The 17,647-nt window shown below is 39.4% G+C and overlaps 1 protein-coding gene across 1 annotated transcript; it reads left to right on the top strand.

Annotated features, from left to right (window-relative positions):
- The first annotated feature begins 27 nt into the window (after positions 1–27).
- On the top strand, positions 28–17,451 carry LOC108673595 (receptor-type guanylate cyclase Gyc76C). The gene is made up of 23 exons (XM_047880637.1): positions 28–863; positions 1,979–2,130; positions 3,150–3,299; positions 3,651–3,917; positions 4,218–4,464; positions 4,683–4,838; positions 6,356–6,537; positions 6,842–7,013; positions 7,446–7,780; positions 7,944–8,207; positions 8,666–8,808; positions 9,443–9,623; positions 9,855–10,014; positions 10,377–10,541; positions 10,766–10,964; positions 11,197–11,340; positions 11,596–11,719; positions 11,824–12,000; positions 12,421–12,578; positions 13,309–13,418; positions 13,711–13,834; positions 14,543–14,644; positions 17,049–17,451. The coding sequence occupies exons 1-23, from the start codon at positions 617–619 to the stop codon at positions 17,275–17,277; spliced, it is 4,188 nt and encodes a 1,395-aa protein (XP_047736593.1). The 5' UTR covers positions 28–616; the 3' UTR covers positions 17,278–17,451.
- The last annotated feature ends 196 nt before the right edge of the window (positions 17,452–17,647 follow it).

The following is a 17,647-nucleotide window of genomic DNA, read 5'->3' as shown; positions in this document are numbered from 1 at the left end:
AAACTGATACCTTCCAATTTTTTGTTATGACTTCACCATCTCACAATTTGTATCGATTATCTAACCATGCAATAAACAGTTTTTACAATTATATTCCGCTGTTTATAAAAGAAATTTTACTGAATCGGTGTTTTGGGATAGGATAACATTTTAATGCTGTAAAATTCACCTCGAACTTTGATCCTGAGCCGCAATTATCTCGCCACGCACTACGGGACGAGCCACTTGCAATCACTAACGACATTTCTTATCATAATTCGACGAAGGTACCGATGGTGATCAGAGGCAGGCAGTGTCTTCTTGTAGGTCAGTTCGACAAGTGATGTTCATCGTTCAATATCCTCGCATATTATTCTTTCACAATGCGCCGGTAAATATTTTTGTAAAAGCATTGATAGCTTGCAGACGTATCTGTTTAAAACCAATAATGAAGAAGAATGTGAATAGTGTTTGTGAATAGCTTCATCAGTGAGAGCTGTGAAAAATACACTTTATTTTGTATTCAATTGAAAACAGTCAATTTCGCATACAATTTTAAGGCCGTAAAATTTTTCGTCACGAAGGTGTATATTTCCATAACTACGTCGACATACTTTTAAATACCATCTTCAGCATCATGCGCCGGAGAAAAATATTATTAATTACGTTCTTACTATCAATTACGCTTACCATTGAGGGCCAAGAAACTGTATCAACTACCACACTCGAACACGTGTCAGATGCTCCCGGTACGAGATCATCCGAAGGAACAAATGACAATTTAACATCGCGGGCTCCCAGAACCTCATTGGGACTACGGGACCGACCTCTGCAGTGCACAATCGCTCGCTGCTCCGGTCAGGGAGGAGCTCGTAATTATTCAGGTAAAATATCAAAGCCTGAACTCTGGGTGACACTTTGTCCAAATAGCGAAGCACTTTTTCCCTCACGTGGGTCATCCTGACCCAGTTTATCCCCTAAAATAGCGCATCAGTGCTACATGCAGCTAGTGTGTCGCTATTTAGACAATATGACCCATTAAAAACTTAAAAGGAAAGAAAACTCCAAAAAATTCATAGTATCTTTCAAGAAAACGTTTCGGAGTCCAGCTCCATCGTCAGTTCGAAAATTTTCGAACTGACGAACTGTGTTCTAGAATTTTCGAACTGACGATGGAGCTGGACTCCGAAACGTTTTCTTTAAAGATACTATGAATTTTTGTGGAGTTTTCTTTGCTTATAAGTTTTTAGTGAATTTGCGATTCAAGCAAACGAGTGACATTATTACTTATGACCCATTAATTTTAATGAGTGTAACATGAATCATATGCAAGAAGTTAATGCCTACTACTACATGTAGCGCTGATTCACAACAAAATTATACTGTTATTTCCCAATTAAAAAGAGATTTTTTTCATGTACTCATCCACATTTTTCAATACAGTAAACAATGCACGCTCAAACTTAGTTTTTAAACTGAACAATACGATAACTTTCTCTTCAAGGATATAACGTACAATAGCCGATAAAGTAAAGCGCGCGAGTTTTGTTAGGATGTCCATAAGGTTCGAATTTTGAGTCGTATAAAATGATTTATTATTAGGTTCGAGCTCCGAGAGAACTTTTCCTAATTTATTGGACGAGCCTGTCACTGATGACATAACGATGGAAAGAACTAGCTCTCAATGTAAGACGAATCTTACTGAATGTCGCCATCAGCAAGAAATACGAGTGTGTAGGTTGGACGCACTGTATCGTTTTCCGATGTATGCTCCAACTATAATTTATATTCATGTTAATCAAATACCTGCTAAGATTATAAACTAATAATCGATCGACGTATGGTCCATTTATTTATCACATGGTCCACGTGTTATTTTCAACCAAATTTTAAATCAAACATATTTTCATGCACCAATTTGTAGGAGCATTTCATCCACAGCTCTGATCGCACAAAACATTCCAATCACAATTCTCACGTAAAAATTGCCTATTTTCAGATAAAATGCTCACCATATCTTTCCTGACTGCGTGTGGGACGGACTGGACCAAGAAATTCCTTGGCCACAAAATCGTAGGTGCGCTGTCGCTCGCCGTGGATGATGTAAACCGGCGGCGACTGCTGCCCGACAACTACATGCTCAAGTTCGAGGTAAATCCCAAACGCAATATCTAAGGCTACATTAAAAATATAGGTCCCTATTTTCGCGCTAACTATTCAAAGTCCAGCAAAACCTCTTTAAGATGTCTTCTTGCCAATATGTAAATATTTGATTATGTTCAAGGTAAACCTAGAAATCCTAGAACTTATAATTATATATCGCTGCATTAGTATTAGTAATTCTAGTTCAGTCGCTAGACCGTTGTGGGCCGCTATAGATTCTCCAAAATGGCCTCTCTATGTCATGTCAAAAATGGCCTCGAACGAGCATATTTTTAACACCACCGATATGAAGCAAGCTGAAAGAATTCGTAGAAAAAAAAGGTTCCGTGACAATTCAAATCGTTCTATGACCTTCTTCAACCAACATAAATTTTTCCACTGGATTACCGGGTTTTTCGATCCCCATCTACCTAATGCTGAATCTAAATTTTCGGTGTCACAAGGGGACATCAGTGATATGGTATGCAAGCATTCTTTTAAAATTAATTTGTTGAACTTAATAAACATAATTCACATATTTTTAATTTGAACAAGCTGGGAAGAGAGAGTAATCAATGAAAAGAAATTATATTTAAGAAATAATTTCACTCAAACCTATATCTTTCCTCTCCTCTGAGCTTACGTCTTGAAAAACTATGCCCCACAATCAATTGAATAATGCAACGGTTTTAACGTTCATCAGGCCGTAGGCATTTCGCCGATTCCCAACATCGCAGAATATTCACAGTTTTTTTGCGGTCTCGAACTCGCAAATCGCTGCTCAGCAATTTCGATTTGTTAAGCGTTTACCGCGCGGCACAGAGCCCGGGGGTGAACCCGCGTCTCTCTGCTCCCTCCATCCTTATACTATGAACTGTAACCACTGGGCCACATTGCCTCTCATTTTAATAATCTCATTTTAAATTGAGCTTTTAAATCAGATAATTCAAAATGTTACATAAATAACAGTCGTCAAAACTCTTTTGATTCGCATTGAATAGCGTGATATCCGCATTTTTTTCCTCAAGGTAAAGAACACATATAATCTGCTGCTGCCGAGCGTGAGGCAGGTGTGTATAGACTCGCTGGCTGGAGTGAGCGTCTTCATCGGACCCGAGCATACCTGCGACAAAGAGGCTGCCATCGCAGCCTCCTTCAATATTCCGCTGCTCTCTTACGTAAGGAACTTGGCAACAACAATAGACTTGTTTCGCAGTGTTATAATATTTTTAAATGATGGAGTGCTGATTTCCCTTATTTGAATTATGAAATGCAATCGACTTTATTCGCAGTGTTTTTATATTAATAAATGATGTAGCGCAGGTTTCCCATATTTAAATTTGTATTTCTCGCTGTAGATATTCTTCAAAGTTGTTTGTTTGTACTCAAAATAATAAATAATGATATAGAATTACGGGGTTGAAGTATTTCCATTGAAATTTATTGACCAAAATATCAATGTAAACATTAATCAGCTCAACGAAGGGTAAAAATTTACATAGCAATTTTAGAACTTTCGTCTTCTAAAGGCTTGTGAAGAAGCTATACGAGGTCAAGACTCAGACCAGCCGACCAGGTACACTGGATTACGAGGTCAAGACTCGGACCAGCCGATCAGGTATACTGGATTACGAGGTCAAGACTCGGACCAGCCGACCAGGTATACTGGATTACGAGGTCAAGACTCGGACCAGCCGACCAGGTATACTGGATTACGTGGTCAAGACTCAGACCAGCCGACCAGGTATACTGGATACGAAAACTTTGTTGTGCGCTTCAACCCTACGGAAAAAACGGTAAGGAGTGACGATTAATCGACATTAGGCACTTCAATTTTTATGCGAACAAAATATGCGTTTAATTAACGACATAAGTAGATATTTGAATATTTAGGTGCATTTTGTAGAAACAGAACTCATTGTGTGGGACTTAAAAATCACCAACGCTCATTAATAATTATACAAATTAGTTTAATTCCAACAGCTAAAAATTACGTTACGTGTTCGTCAAGTGCGGTATTCATATTAAATGATTCTATTCTTATAAATTTCGTTCAGCAAAGTTCTCTAACTATCTCCTTGTTATTACTTTTGAAGGAACTGAAAAATGTCGTGAACCTGTTGAAGGAGCACCGATGGCGGATTTTTCGTATAGTTTACACCAGCGAAATGAAGGACAAGGCCGAGCGACTGTACAACCGAGCGAAGGATGTACTTTATCCTCACCCAAGGATGCAAGTGAACAACCAAACGAAGGACGGACTCGCTCCTCGTCCAATGATGCAAGCTGGCAACGTAGAAGAGATCAACGAAGTGCTGCGTACCACCAAAAACTCGACTCGCAGTGAGTAACTCGTGGATCGTTGAGACAAGAGACAGTAAATATATACACGAGTCCTGGAACCAAACAATCGAGCATGAATTGTAGTATAACAGTTTTAGACTTCACTAAAACAGCGGTTATGGACTAACAATCCTTGCTTAATATCTGACAAATGCATATCAACGTTCAGAGTTTGACTGCTGTACCTATAAATCTTTTACATTTTACTCTATCGCCAGTTTACGTGCTGCTCTCGCACCGAGTGGTTGTAAGCGTTTTTCTGCAAGCAATGTTTCTACAAGGCATGTTTACGAAGACCCGTGAGCAAAATTACCTACTCATCTACCTGGATACGGAGGGCCATCATCACAGAGACTGGACGAAATATGTTTGGGGTAGGATCACTAGATAAACAGAATTTACTACATGTATTGTCTCATGTTACTCATGTATACACATTTCAGTGTGTTCCGATTCGCCGTCACTGTTTGTGTAGACAGCATTGGGCTAAGAAAAGAAATTCGTGTATAGTTTGGGCTTCTTCGCTCAGCTGAAAACACAATAAAGCATATCATCAGAACCAATGATAATAATTCAACGTATAGACTGAAGAGGCAATTAAACATATGTAGAGAATAAATTCCAGAATAATGAGAAATAAATTACAAATTTAATGTAATAATTACCATTGCAGCCCATATATCTTCACAAATTATATCGAACTCATAAAGGTGCTCGCTCATGACAGTAGATTATTACAATGAAGACGAGGACCTATTTTTTCATGTCGGCGCATATCTTATTACTGAAAACCCTAAGTTATTACAAAACTCGGCAATAAGTAGGTAAATCACTGCTAGATCCTGCACTTCTTAGAGAGAAAACACAAAACTATCTGCGCACCTCAGTGAAAAGTGCACATAGTTTTCGCGACATCTGATAATTGTGAAGCCGCCGGCAAGATTTTACTCATGAAATAAATGCCGGCAGCCAGCTCGGCAGTGTTTCATTTCCCGGGCAAGCACCCTAGTTCACATTCCTTGCCGGGGCAAGCACGCCAGAGGGCATAGACGCATAGTAACATATAATATAGCTGTTTCAGCGTTTATTAGGCCGGAGGCCTCTCGCCGATTCTTAACATTGCAGAACATCAACAACTTGTTGCTGGCTTGAACTCGCAAATCACTGCTTCAATTTTACTTTGGTTAACCACCCGACCTCTTTGCCAATTGTGACCTGAAACTGGCGCATAGAGCTGGGATCGAACCCGCGCCTCTCTGCTCCAATCTTGGTACTCTGAACTTTAACCACTGGGCCACCCTGCCCAAGCCACTGGGCCACCCTGCCCAAGAAGTTTTTTATGCCAAAACGGCGCGAAATTCACACCTGAACTAACCTGCTCTCGTTACCCCGATTCTAACACCAAAACAAACCTGACTAGGCATAATCTTACCTCACTGGCTGCTGGAAGGTGGAGAGGCGGGGCAAGTGAGGAGGTAAGCGGACATTGCCTGCAAGAAGGTGAGAGTCGGGGTAACGAGAGTAAGATTGGCCAGATGCGTTTTTGCCTGCCTAGTAAGAGCGTCTGTGAAATTACCACTATGTGACTTAATTAACGTAGTGCGAAAGTGGCATCTCTTGTGTTGTTTTAGCGTGAGCTGCGCCTTCTCTCTCTATGGTCATGTAGATATTGTATCTGACGTTGAATAAATTTTGAAATAAACGATGTTTGGTTGCATCAACGTCATTTGCCTGGTGGGGCATTCAAGCTGAGGTTAAGCGTTCACTGCGCTTTCAATCATTCGTCAGCAGCATTCAAACAATTTAGTATAATGACATAAAGCCCTAAGGAAACGTCCACAAATTGTATACTTCATGATCTACTTTATTCTCCCGTCTGTTCCCCTTTCAGGATCATCAATGACTTTTTTCAGCTTAAAAAAACAACATCTGCTACTGCAGCAATACAGCAAATCCCTTCTTATCATTCGAGGCACTTTCCCTACCGCTGACTTCTCCGAGCAGAGAAAAAAGATCATATGCAAGAATATGCAGCCACCTTTCTGCCATTCGTATGCACTGCCTGAAAAACTTGTGAGTTTCATGTAGAGCATAAGAACAGGTATAAGCATTGTTAAGCAATACGTTAAATCGATTTATTGGGATTCAATAGATTAATAAATATCATGTTTTTTAATAGTACGTAGACTTTTCAGCAGGCGATGAACGCGATTACTTCATTTATCATGCTCTATGCCAAGTTGAACCAATCGGTGTTTAATGAAGTGGTTTGCATTTATATTGGCTACTGCCATATTTATATGTAGGAAGTTTTTAAGCAAAAATGCGAACATTTGCTCACTCGTGGACAAGTTTAAGCCATTAATGTTTTACCCAGGACATACCGTATCAAACAGCCGCGTATCTGTACGATGCAGTAATTGAGTATGCCAAGGCTGTGAGTTCACTGTACACGGACATGAGGCGTGAGAACTTCAACATAAATGTCGCTCAAGCGGCCAGAGATGGATGGCGCATCGTGCAGCGCCTGCGCAACTATACCTACAAAAGTAATGTATTCCCCTCATAAACATATCTATTAGAAAATTCTTAATTTAATCGATTATTTTTACTCAGAAATTTATAAACTGTTAAAATAATATCTTGGCTATTATTGCAGTAGCCGTAGATGCAAGTTCTTCAAGTGAAGAAAAATATACAATCATTGTGATCTAAGATTTAAACCGCACGATTTCTGTGCAGCTCGATCGGTGGCTAAGGAGTACGGCAAGGAATGTCGTGCGTTCACTAATAATTATTATGAAAATTTTAAAAATGGTATTAGACTAAACCATTGAAAATTAGTGAATAAATTAAAAAGAGACCCACTTAAGCGTTTGACGTTTCTCGTACCTTAAATATAAGAAAAATAACATCCTTTCAAGCAAAATTGTATGAATGTTTAAGAATATATACTCATGCTTTAATGCGATTTTTTGCAGGTATCAACGGATATAATGTAACTCTGGACAATTATGGCGAAAGTTATGGTAACTTTAGTGGTTACTTGTTCTACAGCATTCCTACTAACTCTACTCGTCATGTACGAGTACTTCGACGGCCTTCTCAGACTGAACAACAATCAAAGCTCAACTGCAGCAATTACAGCGAAGGCGTATATGCACAAGAACAGGACGAGCACGAAAACATTCACAAGAACAAGAGGAGCACAAGCGACCAATTTTGTAGTGCCCACTTCTCTAATCCCCTCATTGAGTCAACCGATGACTTGGACAATCAAAGCGATTCGTGTTTCGTGCTTGTTGTTGATTTTCAGGTGAATGGGTACTTATCTTTCATTTACATATTAACCAAGTTCTCAGGTGAGATGTGTGCATTTCCGAATAGAAAAATTTAAATGACATTCTTTCCTGACTTAATTTTTGACAGATCTGCTTCGCGCTTGAGTTTTCTTAATAGCTCATCGATGTTTATTTCAGAAGGAAGAAATCAACAACACTAAACTCGCTGGGATTTTTGACGAACCAGAATGTGGCTTTGAAGGCGAAAAATGCCCAGCAAAAGGTTATTGGAAAACAGTGACTTCAATAATTCTGGCTACTTTTTCGTTTGCATTTTTTCCTATCATACTTGGTCTGATGCACACAATTTATATGGCCGAGAGCAAGATCATGGGGCTGGAGTGGAGCATTGCTCTTGCTGAAATTGAAGAAACAAATTGTGGCAGGCCCAGAGGATCGACGGTGAGTTATTTACGAAATTTTTTTAGAGAGATGCGTTGACTGCGCTCATGCTTACACAAAAAGAGTTTTTTTACCGAGTAAAAATTCTAAATTCGATTCAACTCTGAAAAGTTTCAAATCTTTGGGAAGCAGATAGAATAGAATAGAAGTATAGAATAGAAGTGTCGGCGTTGAAGAAATAGGCCCATGGCCTGTTGCCGATTCTCGAACTTTTCGTGACTTGATTCACAAGGGATCCGGCCTTTGGAACCCGATCTTTCCATAGCTGACGATTGATAAGCAATAGATAGCTTTCCATAGCTGACGACAGATAAGCAATAAGCATTTGATAATAATTCGTGAGCATTCAGCAGCGTTAACCATTGCTCTTCAACCGAATTCGTCACACATCAGACCGTGATTGTTGGCTTTACATTTTAGCATAATCGCTATAAATTTATTTCTGTTACATCGTTCAGAGAAGCTTGGTACATTTGAACCCGTCCGGGGACTGCTACTACCCTCGCGTGGGCCTCTACCAGGGCACCCTTGTGTGCCTGAAGCCCGTCGCGCAGCACAGCAGCAAACTTCGAATATCGCGCTCTGTAAAAAAGGAAATCTGGTACGAGTGTTTGCTCAACTTCCTTATACTACCAAACTATGCGAAGCACGAAAACAGTTACTTGTAGATTGAAAGAAATAGATTTGGAATATGTTAATAATTATAATATATGCTGTTGAAAGTAACATTTTATTTATTTCACGATACCAAAACACCTACGAGTATTCAACTGCTAAAGTAGCTAACAATAGTGAAATATTCCCGAAATTACAAGAGACTTGCGAATATGTTTGCTTATCAAACTGTTGCCATGTTGTTTAGAATGGGTTCCACTTTTTATAGCAAGGTTGAAACGCTAAGACTTGCGACTGTTTATATTTTCAAATGCTAATTTTTCATCTCGTGCCTGAATATTTATCCACGTTTTATCAAGACACTTGCTAGGAAAATTTATGAAATCAGCAGATTCTTTATGTGTGAATTTTTTTACATTTCATGCTTGTTTATTTAGTCCGTAAAAACACTAAATTTTGTTCGGATGCAATTCTATTAGTTCTCACCTCTGTGGGCAATTTGTGGTCGCCACCACAAGTTGAGATCTACCTTCAATTCGTAAAAATTCCCAATTCCCATTCATTCACAGCTGACATTCATTAATTTTATCAAATTCCAAGTATCGTTTAAATCCGAGCAGCACGATTCGCGCAATAAAGCACCACAACGTGTGCACTTTCTACGGAGTTTGCGTGGACGCGCACTCGGCGCTGCTTGTCTCTGCGTACAAGGAGCGCGGGGCGCTCAGAGACGTGCTCAGGAACGAGCTCACGCCGCTCGATGAGCCCTTCATAGACTCGCTCATGATGGACCTCATCAGAGTAAAGCTTAAATCTAATGAGATGTTTTTTATACGTTTCGTGATTATTTCTACTGATGATGGTCGAATGTAATTACATTGAGTAAATGAGAGATTGTAGCTGATTGCATTAGTAGAGTAGTCGTTAGATGCAGGTCATTTTCTGTAAGGACTTTAATTTTTGCGTTGAAAGGTTAATGCTCTAATAAAACTACTAACAAGCTGCACAAAAACAAAAAATTTTCATTCACAGGGCATGTGTTACCTACATGAAAAATACGGTCCACACGGGCGTCTAACGTCGAGCAACTGCGTAGTGAGCGGCCGCTGGGTGCTGCAAGTCACCGACTACGGCCTCGACGAACTGAAGGCAAACCAGCCTCACGCCAAGGACTCATTCAAGTCTCTATTCGGTGAGTGAAACGCGAGAGCTCTTAGCACCAAAAAGAGTTTTACGTTAATTGTCCACTGCACTCTCTGGTAGCTATCGGGTGCATACTTTAAAATTTAGCTTTTTACGATATGATTCATTTTTTCATAGTAATCCAGTCAGGACATGAGAACCGGATCGAACAATAATTAGAGAAAAACATTCTATTCCCGCATTTACACGTCCTCACACTCTCTGAATACAGCCTCATAACCTTACATACTCCAATGTAATAAACTTCAATTTGTTACAATATGAGCCTGCACCATATTGAAAGATAATGTCTATGGATCAAATTAATTGCACAACTACAACACGAAGCTGGGAACGCATGACCTGTTACAGACCAGCTGTACCGATCCCCTGAGCTGCTCAGGAGTGACGGGAAAGCCTCAAAAGAAGGCGACGTATACGCGTTCGGTGTCATCCTACACGAGACGATCATACGTACCGGACCTTTCGGCCTCAGCGAGGAGTCATTCGATGGCAACTACGAAGCGGCCATCACAGGTCAGATCGTCCTTTCGTAGAAGCAAAAGCACGCATGGCTCCTTGAGTTTAATGAGCTTCGATACAGAGGTCATCATGCTGAAATAAATTGCCTTGAAAATTCATATTCACATTCAATAATATTTACATTGTAGTCAGAAATTTCTCTTTGAGTCGCGTCGTGTTTTTACCCGCCGTTAGAATATTTTAAATTTAATTCAATGTATAAAAAAATATTTGTGCAGAGATCTTGAACAGAATAAAGCGAGGGCCGAGCACCGGAGACCCGCTCGAGAGGCCCAGTTTAGCGCAGATCATCGAGCGGCCGTTCGGCACCAACAAGTCCGTGGTGGCGACCATGAAGCAGAGCTGGGACGAGAGTCCCACACAGAGACCTACCTTCAAGTTCCTCAAGACCGACTTTAACAAACAAAGGAAAGAACTGTGAGCTTCATTCGCTATAAACTCCTCTGTATATAATATATTTATTAAATTTCATTGGGAGTATATGAGTGGAAATTTGAATAAACTTGAAGACGAATGTGTGGCAAGCTCTGCATAAATAGTTTAAATTAGCGTTAGATTGCCACATTGCAAGCAAACAGTTAATTTTCATTTAGTTTAGTTCGCTTAAGTTGCAAGGGAACTCCCATCGTTAATAATGTCATTTCCGAAGTCGGCGCGGGAACCTGGTGGACCATCTCATGTCGATGGTAGAGAAGCACTGCAACCACTTAGAGAACCTCATCGAGGCTCGGACCCAGGAGCTACAGAGCGAAAAGAGCTTGACTGACCAGTTACTGTACAGCCTCTTGCCCAGGTGGAGGCTTCCAGAATGACACTCTTATCGGAATTAGATAAACTTTGATAAATCAAAACATGTGACAAATTCGTAAAAATTCCCAATTCTTCTGAGGTGGCATTCAACTAATTTATTCATTTCTTCTGTGTCTTTACTTAATGGTAAATATCCGCGAAAGTAGTCATATCTTTCCAAACTATTTTTGGCCAATATTCTTGAATTGTTTTCGAGTTTCAGTCAAGCTTAATCATCCTGAATTTTCTTATTATTTAGAGCTGTAGCAGAGTCGTTGAAACACGACATTCCGGTAGAGCCGCAAAGCTTCGAAAATGTCACCATCTTCTTCAGCGACATCGTGGGCTTCACAGCTCTCGCTGCCGAGAGCACACCGTGGCAAGTTAGTGTAAATACTTTGTTAACTTACAAAATGATTACAGTTTACTATTTTTATCTGAGTTTATAAGCTTTGCTTGATTTATGATGAAAATGTTTGTCCGGAAGATCGTGAGGTTTCTGGACCACTTGTACCGCATGTTCGACGGCATCATCAGCGGCTACGACGTCTATAAAGTAGAGACTATCGGCGACGCCTACATGGTCGTGTCAGGGCTACCTGAGAGGAATGGCTTGAAACATGCTGGCGAGATTGCTTCCATGTCACTTGAACTCATAGAAAAGGTAAATGTTTTGAGTTTGAAGATTTTATATAGGCTAAAACGCTGTAATGTCAATCGTAACTTTCAGCAACAAGAAAATTCAGGTCTTCATCTGAAGTTTAATAAACATTTTAGCGGAAATTTAGGCGGTGAAAACTACTATCTAAAAGAATAATGACTCATTAAGAAGTGTATTTCAAAATAAATTGCCCTCAAAATAATTTACGTAATACGTTTTTTGATGTTAACATGGTAAAATAATTTCATTTTCCAGCGGCAATTAAATTATTATCACAACTCAATAAATACAGTTTAGTCGAAATTACATAGAAAAAACGCTATTCTATTAAGAATATTTATCAAATACGAATATGTTTGCGCTGCACCTCATGAATGATTTGCGAAGTCATAAGTAAAATTGAACAAAAAGTTGTACACCCAGACCCAGACAGACTTCGTGATCGATCACCGTCCCGACGATCCCCTGAAGCTGCGGGTGGGGATACACTCGGGCCCCGTGATGGCGGGGGTCGTGGGGCTCGCCATGCCCCGCTACTGCCTCTTCGGCGACACTGTCAACACCGCCTCCAGGATGGAGAGGTCGACACTTGCGTGGAATAAAATTAGTAGTTTATATAATAAGTTACTTATTATATGATAATTAGTATTGAATACAATTATTATGAGATCACGGGTAGTTGACCGAACCAATGAATGGCAACCAATACATACATAATCTACCTATAAATTTTTCTAGGGGTGTGATGGTAAACGATGCTCGCGATACGCTAAAGGAAGTGCGAATTTTCAGATTTACAGTTCCATTAAGTAGTCACTCTACTAACTATTCGCGGAAGTTCTTAGATTAATTTTCAATGGTGACTCTAGGCGTACAAGTATAGCAGATGAATAGCAGACGAAATAAAAATGTATAGAATGGAATAGAAGCGTCGGCATTGAAGAAATAGGCCCATGGCCTGTTTCCGATTCTTGAACTTTTCGTGACTTGATTCACAAGGGATCCGGCCTTTGGAACCCGATCTTTCCATAGCTGACGATTGATTGAGATAGCTGCTGGACTAATTAACTGGTCCGTAATTTGCTAGGCATTTTAGGACTGAACATATGCTCCTGCATAGCTTCATCTAGTCTGTTTAGGTTGTAAAAAAAATCAAATCAAATTGGTTCGGGAAATACATCAAATCAAACTAGTATTTCTTTCAAATGGATTTGAAATAATGATCGATTCATCGTTATTGACCATTCAAATTGATAATTGATCGATAATTAAATTGATTTGAAAATAACTTTTGCGATGTCGCACGTACAGTCATGGCCTGCCGAACAAGATCCACATCTCATCCTCGTGTCGGGCGGCGCTGGAGAAGCTAGGAGGTTATGTCATGGAGAAGCGCGGCCTCATCGAGATGAAAGGAAAAGGTTGGAGCTTATTAGTAGATATCAATTGATCTGTGAAGGGGTTTTTTTAATAAGAAACCGTCGACACTACATCGTAGACAACGTGGATCATAAATTTTCCCGAATTAATCAGAATGTAATCGGAAAAATTACAAAATAGAAATGAAAACAGTGGCATAGAAACGAAGGCTAACTTTGCTTGTGTAGAAGTGTGATGAAGCATCAATAGGAAAGCTTTTGTTTTAATTGAAAACTATCATTTTGATTGAGTTGCTTTTCGTTTTGATTGGGGTATTTCGTGCGTATCACGCAGGCGTGCAAGAGACACACTGGCTTGTGGCCGCTACAGACGAGGCGATCAAGCGGAGAGAGACGCCCGTCACAAGCCCGGTCAGGCGGCCAGCCGACCTGCACAGACGGTCGTACTCGTCATGCCGGTGAGGACATGGCTCATTATTAAAATTATTAGGGCGATCAAATTTTGTTAGTTATATGTTTGGATGTCTTTACATTTAAGGATAAAATTATAGTTACCCTGTAAAACTTGAGACTAAAATTGAGCGTTAGCCCTGCTGTTAATTCGCATTCTATTTTGACAAGAAAAGTAGAGGGAAAGTTACCTAGAAATAATTTTTCCTAGATTCCTTGCGTTGGGAAATTGATTGGGCTACACAAATTGTCACTAAATATGTGTCTTCCTACGAGATTGACTTGGACGTGGGAATATTTAGGTAAATTTTTATTGGTTTGACGAGTCATTTCGTATGAAATGAAATAGCGGTTTCGTCGTTTAGTAGGCCGTAGGCCTGTCGCCGATTCTTAACATCGCAGAACATTCACAGCATTTTGCGGACTCGATTCGCAACTCACTGCTACAATTCTGTTGTGCTTAACCGCCCGGCCTCCTCGCCGATTCTAACCAGAAACTGGCGCACAGAGCTGGGATCGAACCCGCGCCTCTCTGTTCCAATCTTGGTACTCTGAACTGTTACCACTAGGCCACCCTGCCATTTTACGAAAAAACATTTTTACGAAAATACTTTACCGGGCCCGTGATAACAAACTATTAGTAGCTATTATTCCCAGTAACTGAAGGTTATTTTCTTCTGCATTGTCATCGATGTGTCGTCCTTAACTTTGATCAGGAACAGCGTCGGTGAAGCCAGAACGAGTAGCTCCTTGCCGCGTCATCCCGCCGACGTTGCAGTGACTCCAGAACGCCAGAGGCTGCTAGATCCCAGGCATAGGTAAGCACCATTCGAAAGAAAATTATCAATAATTAGTGCTTTGGTCACAGCAATATTAAGGTTTGATGCTAATCATTATCGAGTTAAATGAACCTCATTATATTCAATTGGCGATGAATTCAATTGTGGTGGAAGGAACCCAGTGTCGAAGCTCTCGTATGGTAAAAAACGCAGTGACAGAAACGGTTGCCCAGGAAAATTTTCTAGTCTTGCTCTTGCAGCACAACAGCAACCGCAAGTATGCAAGATATAATAATATGCGTTTAAAAATTACTTTTTAAAGACAACACTCCTGAACAATCCAGTGTCTTGGATGTTGCACATGTACAATGAATTTCTAATTTTATTTTCAAATATTTAAAAAAAAAATTTTCAAAAAATTTTTAAGATATCAAAATTTTGTAAATTTTCAAAATTATATACTCTGTCAATTGATTCATGCATTGTCTCTGACTTTGCAATTGTGCAAAATTTCAGATCAATTGGACAGTTCAAATTGTGTCATATATGGATTATAGATTTATAGCAGATGAAATTATTTTTTTTAATAATGAAAAAAATTGTTTTTTTAAGTTATAAAATTATTTATTCTGTCATTTGAATCATGCATTGTCTCCAACTTTACGCAAGTGTGCCAAATTTCAGATCGATTGGACAGGTAGAAGTGTGTTAAATATCGATTATAAGATTTGTAGCAGACAGACATACAAACACGAAGTGAAGTTAAAGAGAAGTCTTGGAAGAAAGTTACTTAGCTTATTACTATAATCTTAAACTGAACACAAACGATTTCTTCTAGTTAACGCGATCAAACGAGAGGAGACTTAAATATATTATACCCTAGAATAAATAAAAAATTACTGGGCATATTACTATAGTCTGAAACTGAACACAAGCAATTTCTGCTTCAGCTGAACACGATCAAACGATAGAGACTTAAATATATTCTACCTTAGAATATAAAAAAAGTTACTGAGCTTATTACTATAATCTTGAACTGAACATAAGCGATATTTTCTAGTTAACGCGATCAAACAATAGGTAACTTAAATATATTTTTCCCTGGAATATATTAAAAACTACCGGGCATATAATTATAGTCTTGAACTGAACACAAACAATTTATGCTTGTGAGCACGATTAAACGATAGGAGACTTATATATATTATTCCTTAAAATATAAAAAATTACTGAGCTTATTACTATAATCTTAAACTGAGCACAAGCGATATCTTCTAGTTAACGCGATCAAACGATAGGAGACTTATATATAATATATCCTAGAATAAAAAAAATTACCGGGCATATTACTAAAGTCTTGAACTGAACACATGCAATTTCTGCTTCTGAACACGATCAAACGATAGGAGACTTAACTATATTACACCCTAGAATATAAAAATGTTACTGAGCGTATTACTATAATCTTGAACTGAACACAAGCGATATTTCCTAGTTAACGCGATCCAACGATAGGAGCCTTAAATATATTATAACCTAGAATAAATATAAAAATTACTGGGCATATTACTCTAGTCTTGAACTGAACATAAGCAATTTCTGCTTCTGAACACGATCAAACGATATGAGACCTAAATATATTTTACCCTAGAATAAGTAAAAAATTACCGGGCATATAACTATAGTCTTGAACTGAACACATGCAATTTCTGCTTGTGAACACGATCAAACGATAGCAGACTTAAATATATTATACCTTAGGATATAAAATAATATGCGTTTTAATTTATTTTCTACTTTTTAGTCCACAAGAAAAACGTGGTTTTTTAAAAAGTTTTTTTTTTAAGTATTTTATTTTCTCCTTTTTAGTCCGTTGCTACACATGAAAAACGTTGTTGCGAGCCAATTTACTTGACTTGACGTACGTATCGATGATACGCAGCGTATCATCGATTTACGCAGTCTAAACACGAATATCCTCTCGAGGATGACGTGCATTAAAGGTTCCCAACCCCTGCTTGTGAGTTCCTTTAGAGTTTATAACTACTGCACAAAGGTCAGCCCTCTTACATAATATTTATTTTATTTCAGTTGGCCACGCAAATGCACGAAAGAAAATTCTTTTCGAAGTTCTGTAGAAAAATTGTATTCGAGGGGATACATTGTTGTTCCCGTATTTATCTGGGTGCGTGGCTGTAATAAAGAAAGGTTCCATTGAATAAATACGCCTGGAAACGTGCAACAAATGATTGATTATTGTATTGTCATCGGGAGCTGAGCTTCCCTAAAAGTTTCAGAGCGCTAGCTAGCAGGAAAGTTGGTGAAATATCGATTGCAAGATTTGATCATCACAAACAGACAGACAGACAGACGGACACGAAAGCGAGCTAAGAAAAACGTGGTAATAAAGAGAAGTCTTGTAAAAAGTGTTTTTTTTTTTCAGGTGCAGCAGCATCAGCGTGATGACGCGTAGCACCCTGGCCTCAGGAGGCCTCAGAAGTGGCCTGACTCCCATCACTTCCTCGCTAGACAAACTACCACCCACAGCAGGGCCTAATCTTAGGGGCCCACTAGCCGACCGTAAACCTTTCATCCTCAAATTCAACAGGGATGCTCCTCCCCGAAACCGAAGATCCCACCCACCGTCCCCACTTGTAGAGTCAGACTTATAGTTCAGGTGTGATATATTAGGGCGAGCTCACCACGAAGGTTATATTCTAATTAATCAAACCGATTTAGTGCCCGTCTTCGCACCGTTTCGTTCAGTCACCAACATAAGGGTACACACACAGTAAACGCAGGTTTGCCCGCGCGGGCAACCTGCTCCAACCTGCCACAAGAATGAACATGGGATAATAATGTAAGTGTTCACAGTGAAAACCTGTACGAATAGGCTTCTGTATTCTATGGTTTCAGGCGCCAGCCTGAGCAGGTAACCAGCACGCTGGCAACCTGCTTTCACTGTGTGCGTGCCCTAAGAATCAAGTCAAACCGATTTCGTGGCCGTCTACTTATCATCAAACCATTCAGTGCACGAAAATA

This window comes from Hyalella azteca, unplaced genomic scaffold (assembly GCF_000764305.2).
Source record: "Hyalella azteca isolate HAZT.00-mixed unplaced genomic scaffold, Hazt_2.0.2 contig5782, whole genome shotgun sequence".
NCBI lineage: Eukaryota > Metazoa > Arthropoda > Malacostraca > Amphipoda > Hyalellidae > Hyalella > Hyalella azteca.
Note: the sequence above shows the minus strand (reverse complement) of the source record. Positions and strands in the feature narration are given on the sequence as shown.

Excerpts from the sequence above, each read along its gene's own strand:
- LOC108673595 (XM_047880637.1), top strand. The coding sequence starts at position 617 with ATGCGCCGGAGAAAAATATTATTAATTACGTTCTTACTATCAATTACG. Across the intron at positions 8,809-9,442 it reads TCTGTAAAAAAGGAAATCTG|CACGATTCGCGCAATAAAGC; the intron begins GTACGAGTGTTT and ends AAATCCGAGCAG. Across the intron at positions 10,965-11,196 it reads AACAAACAAAGGAAAGAACT|TCGGCGCGGGAACCTGGTGG; the intron begins GTGAGCTTCATT and ends TCATTTCCGAAG.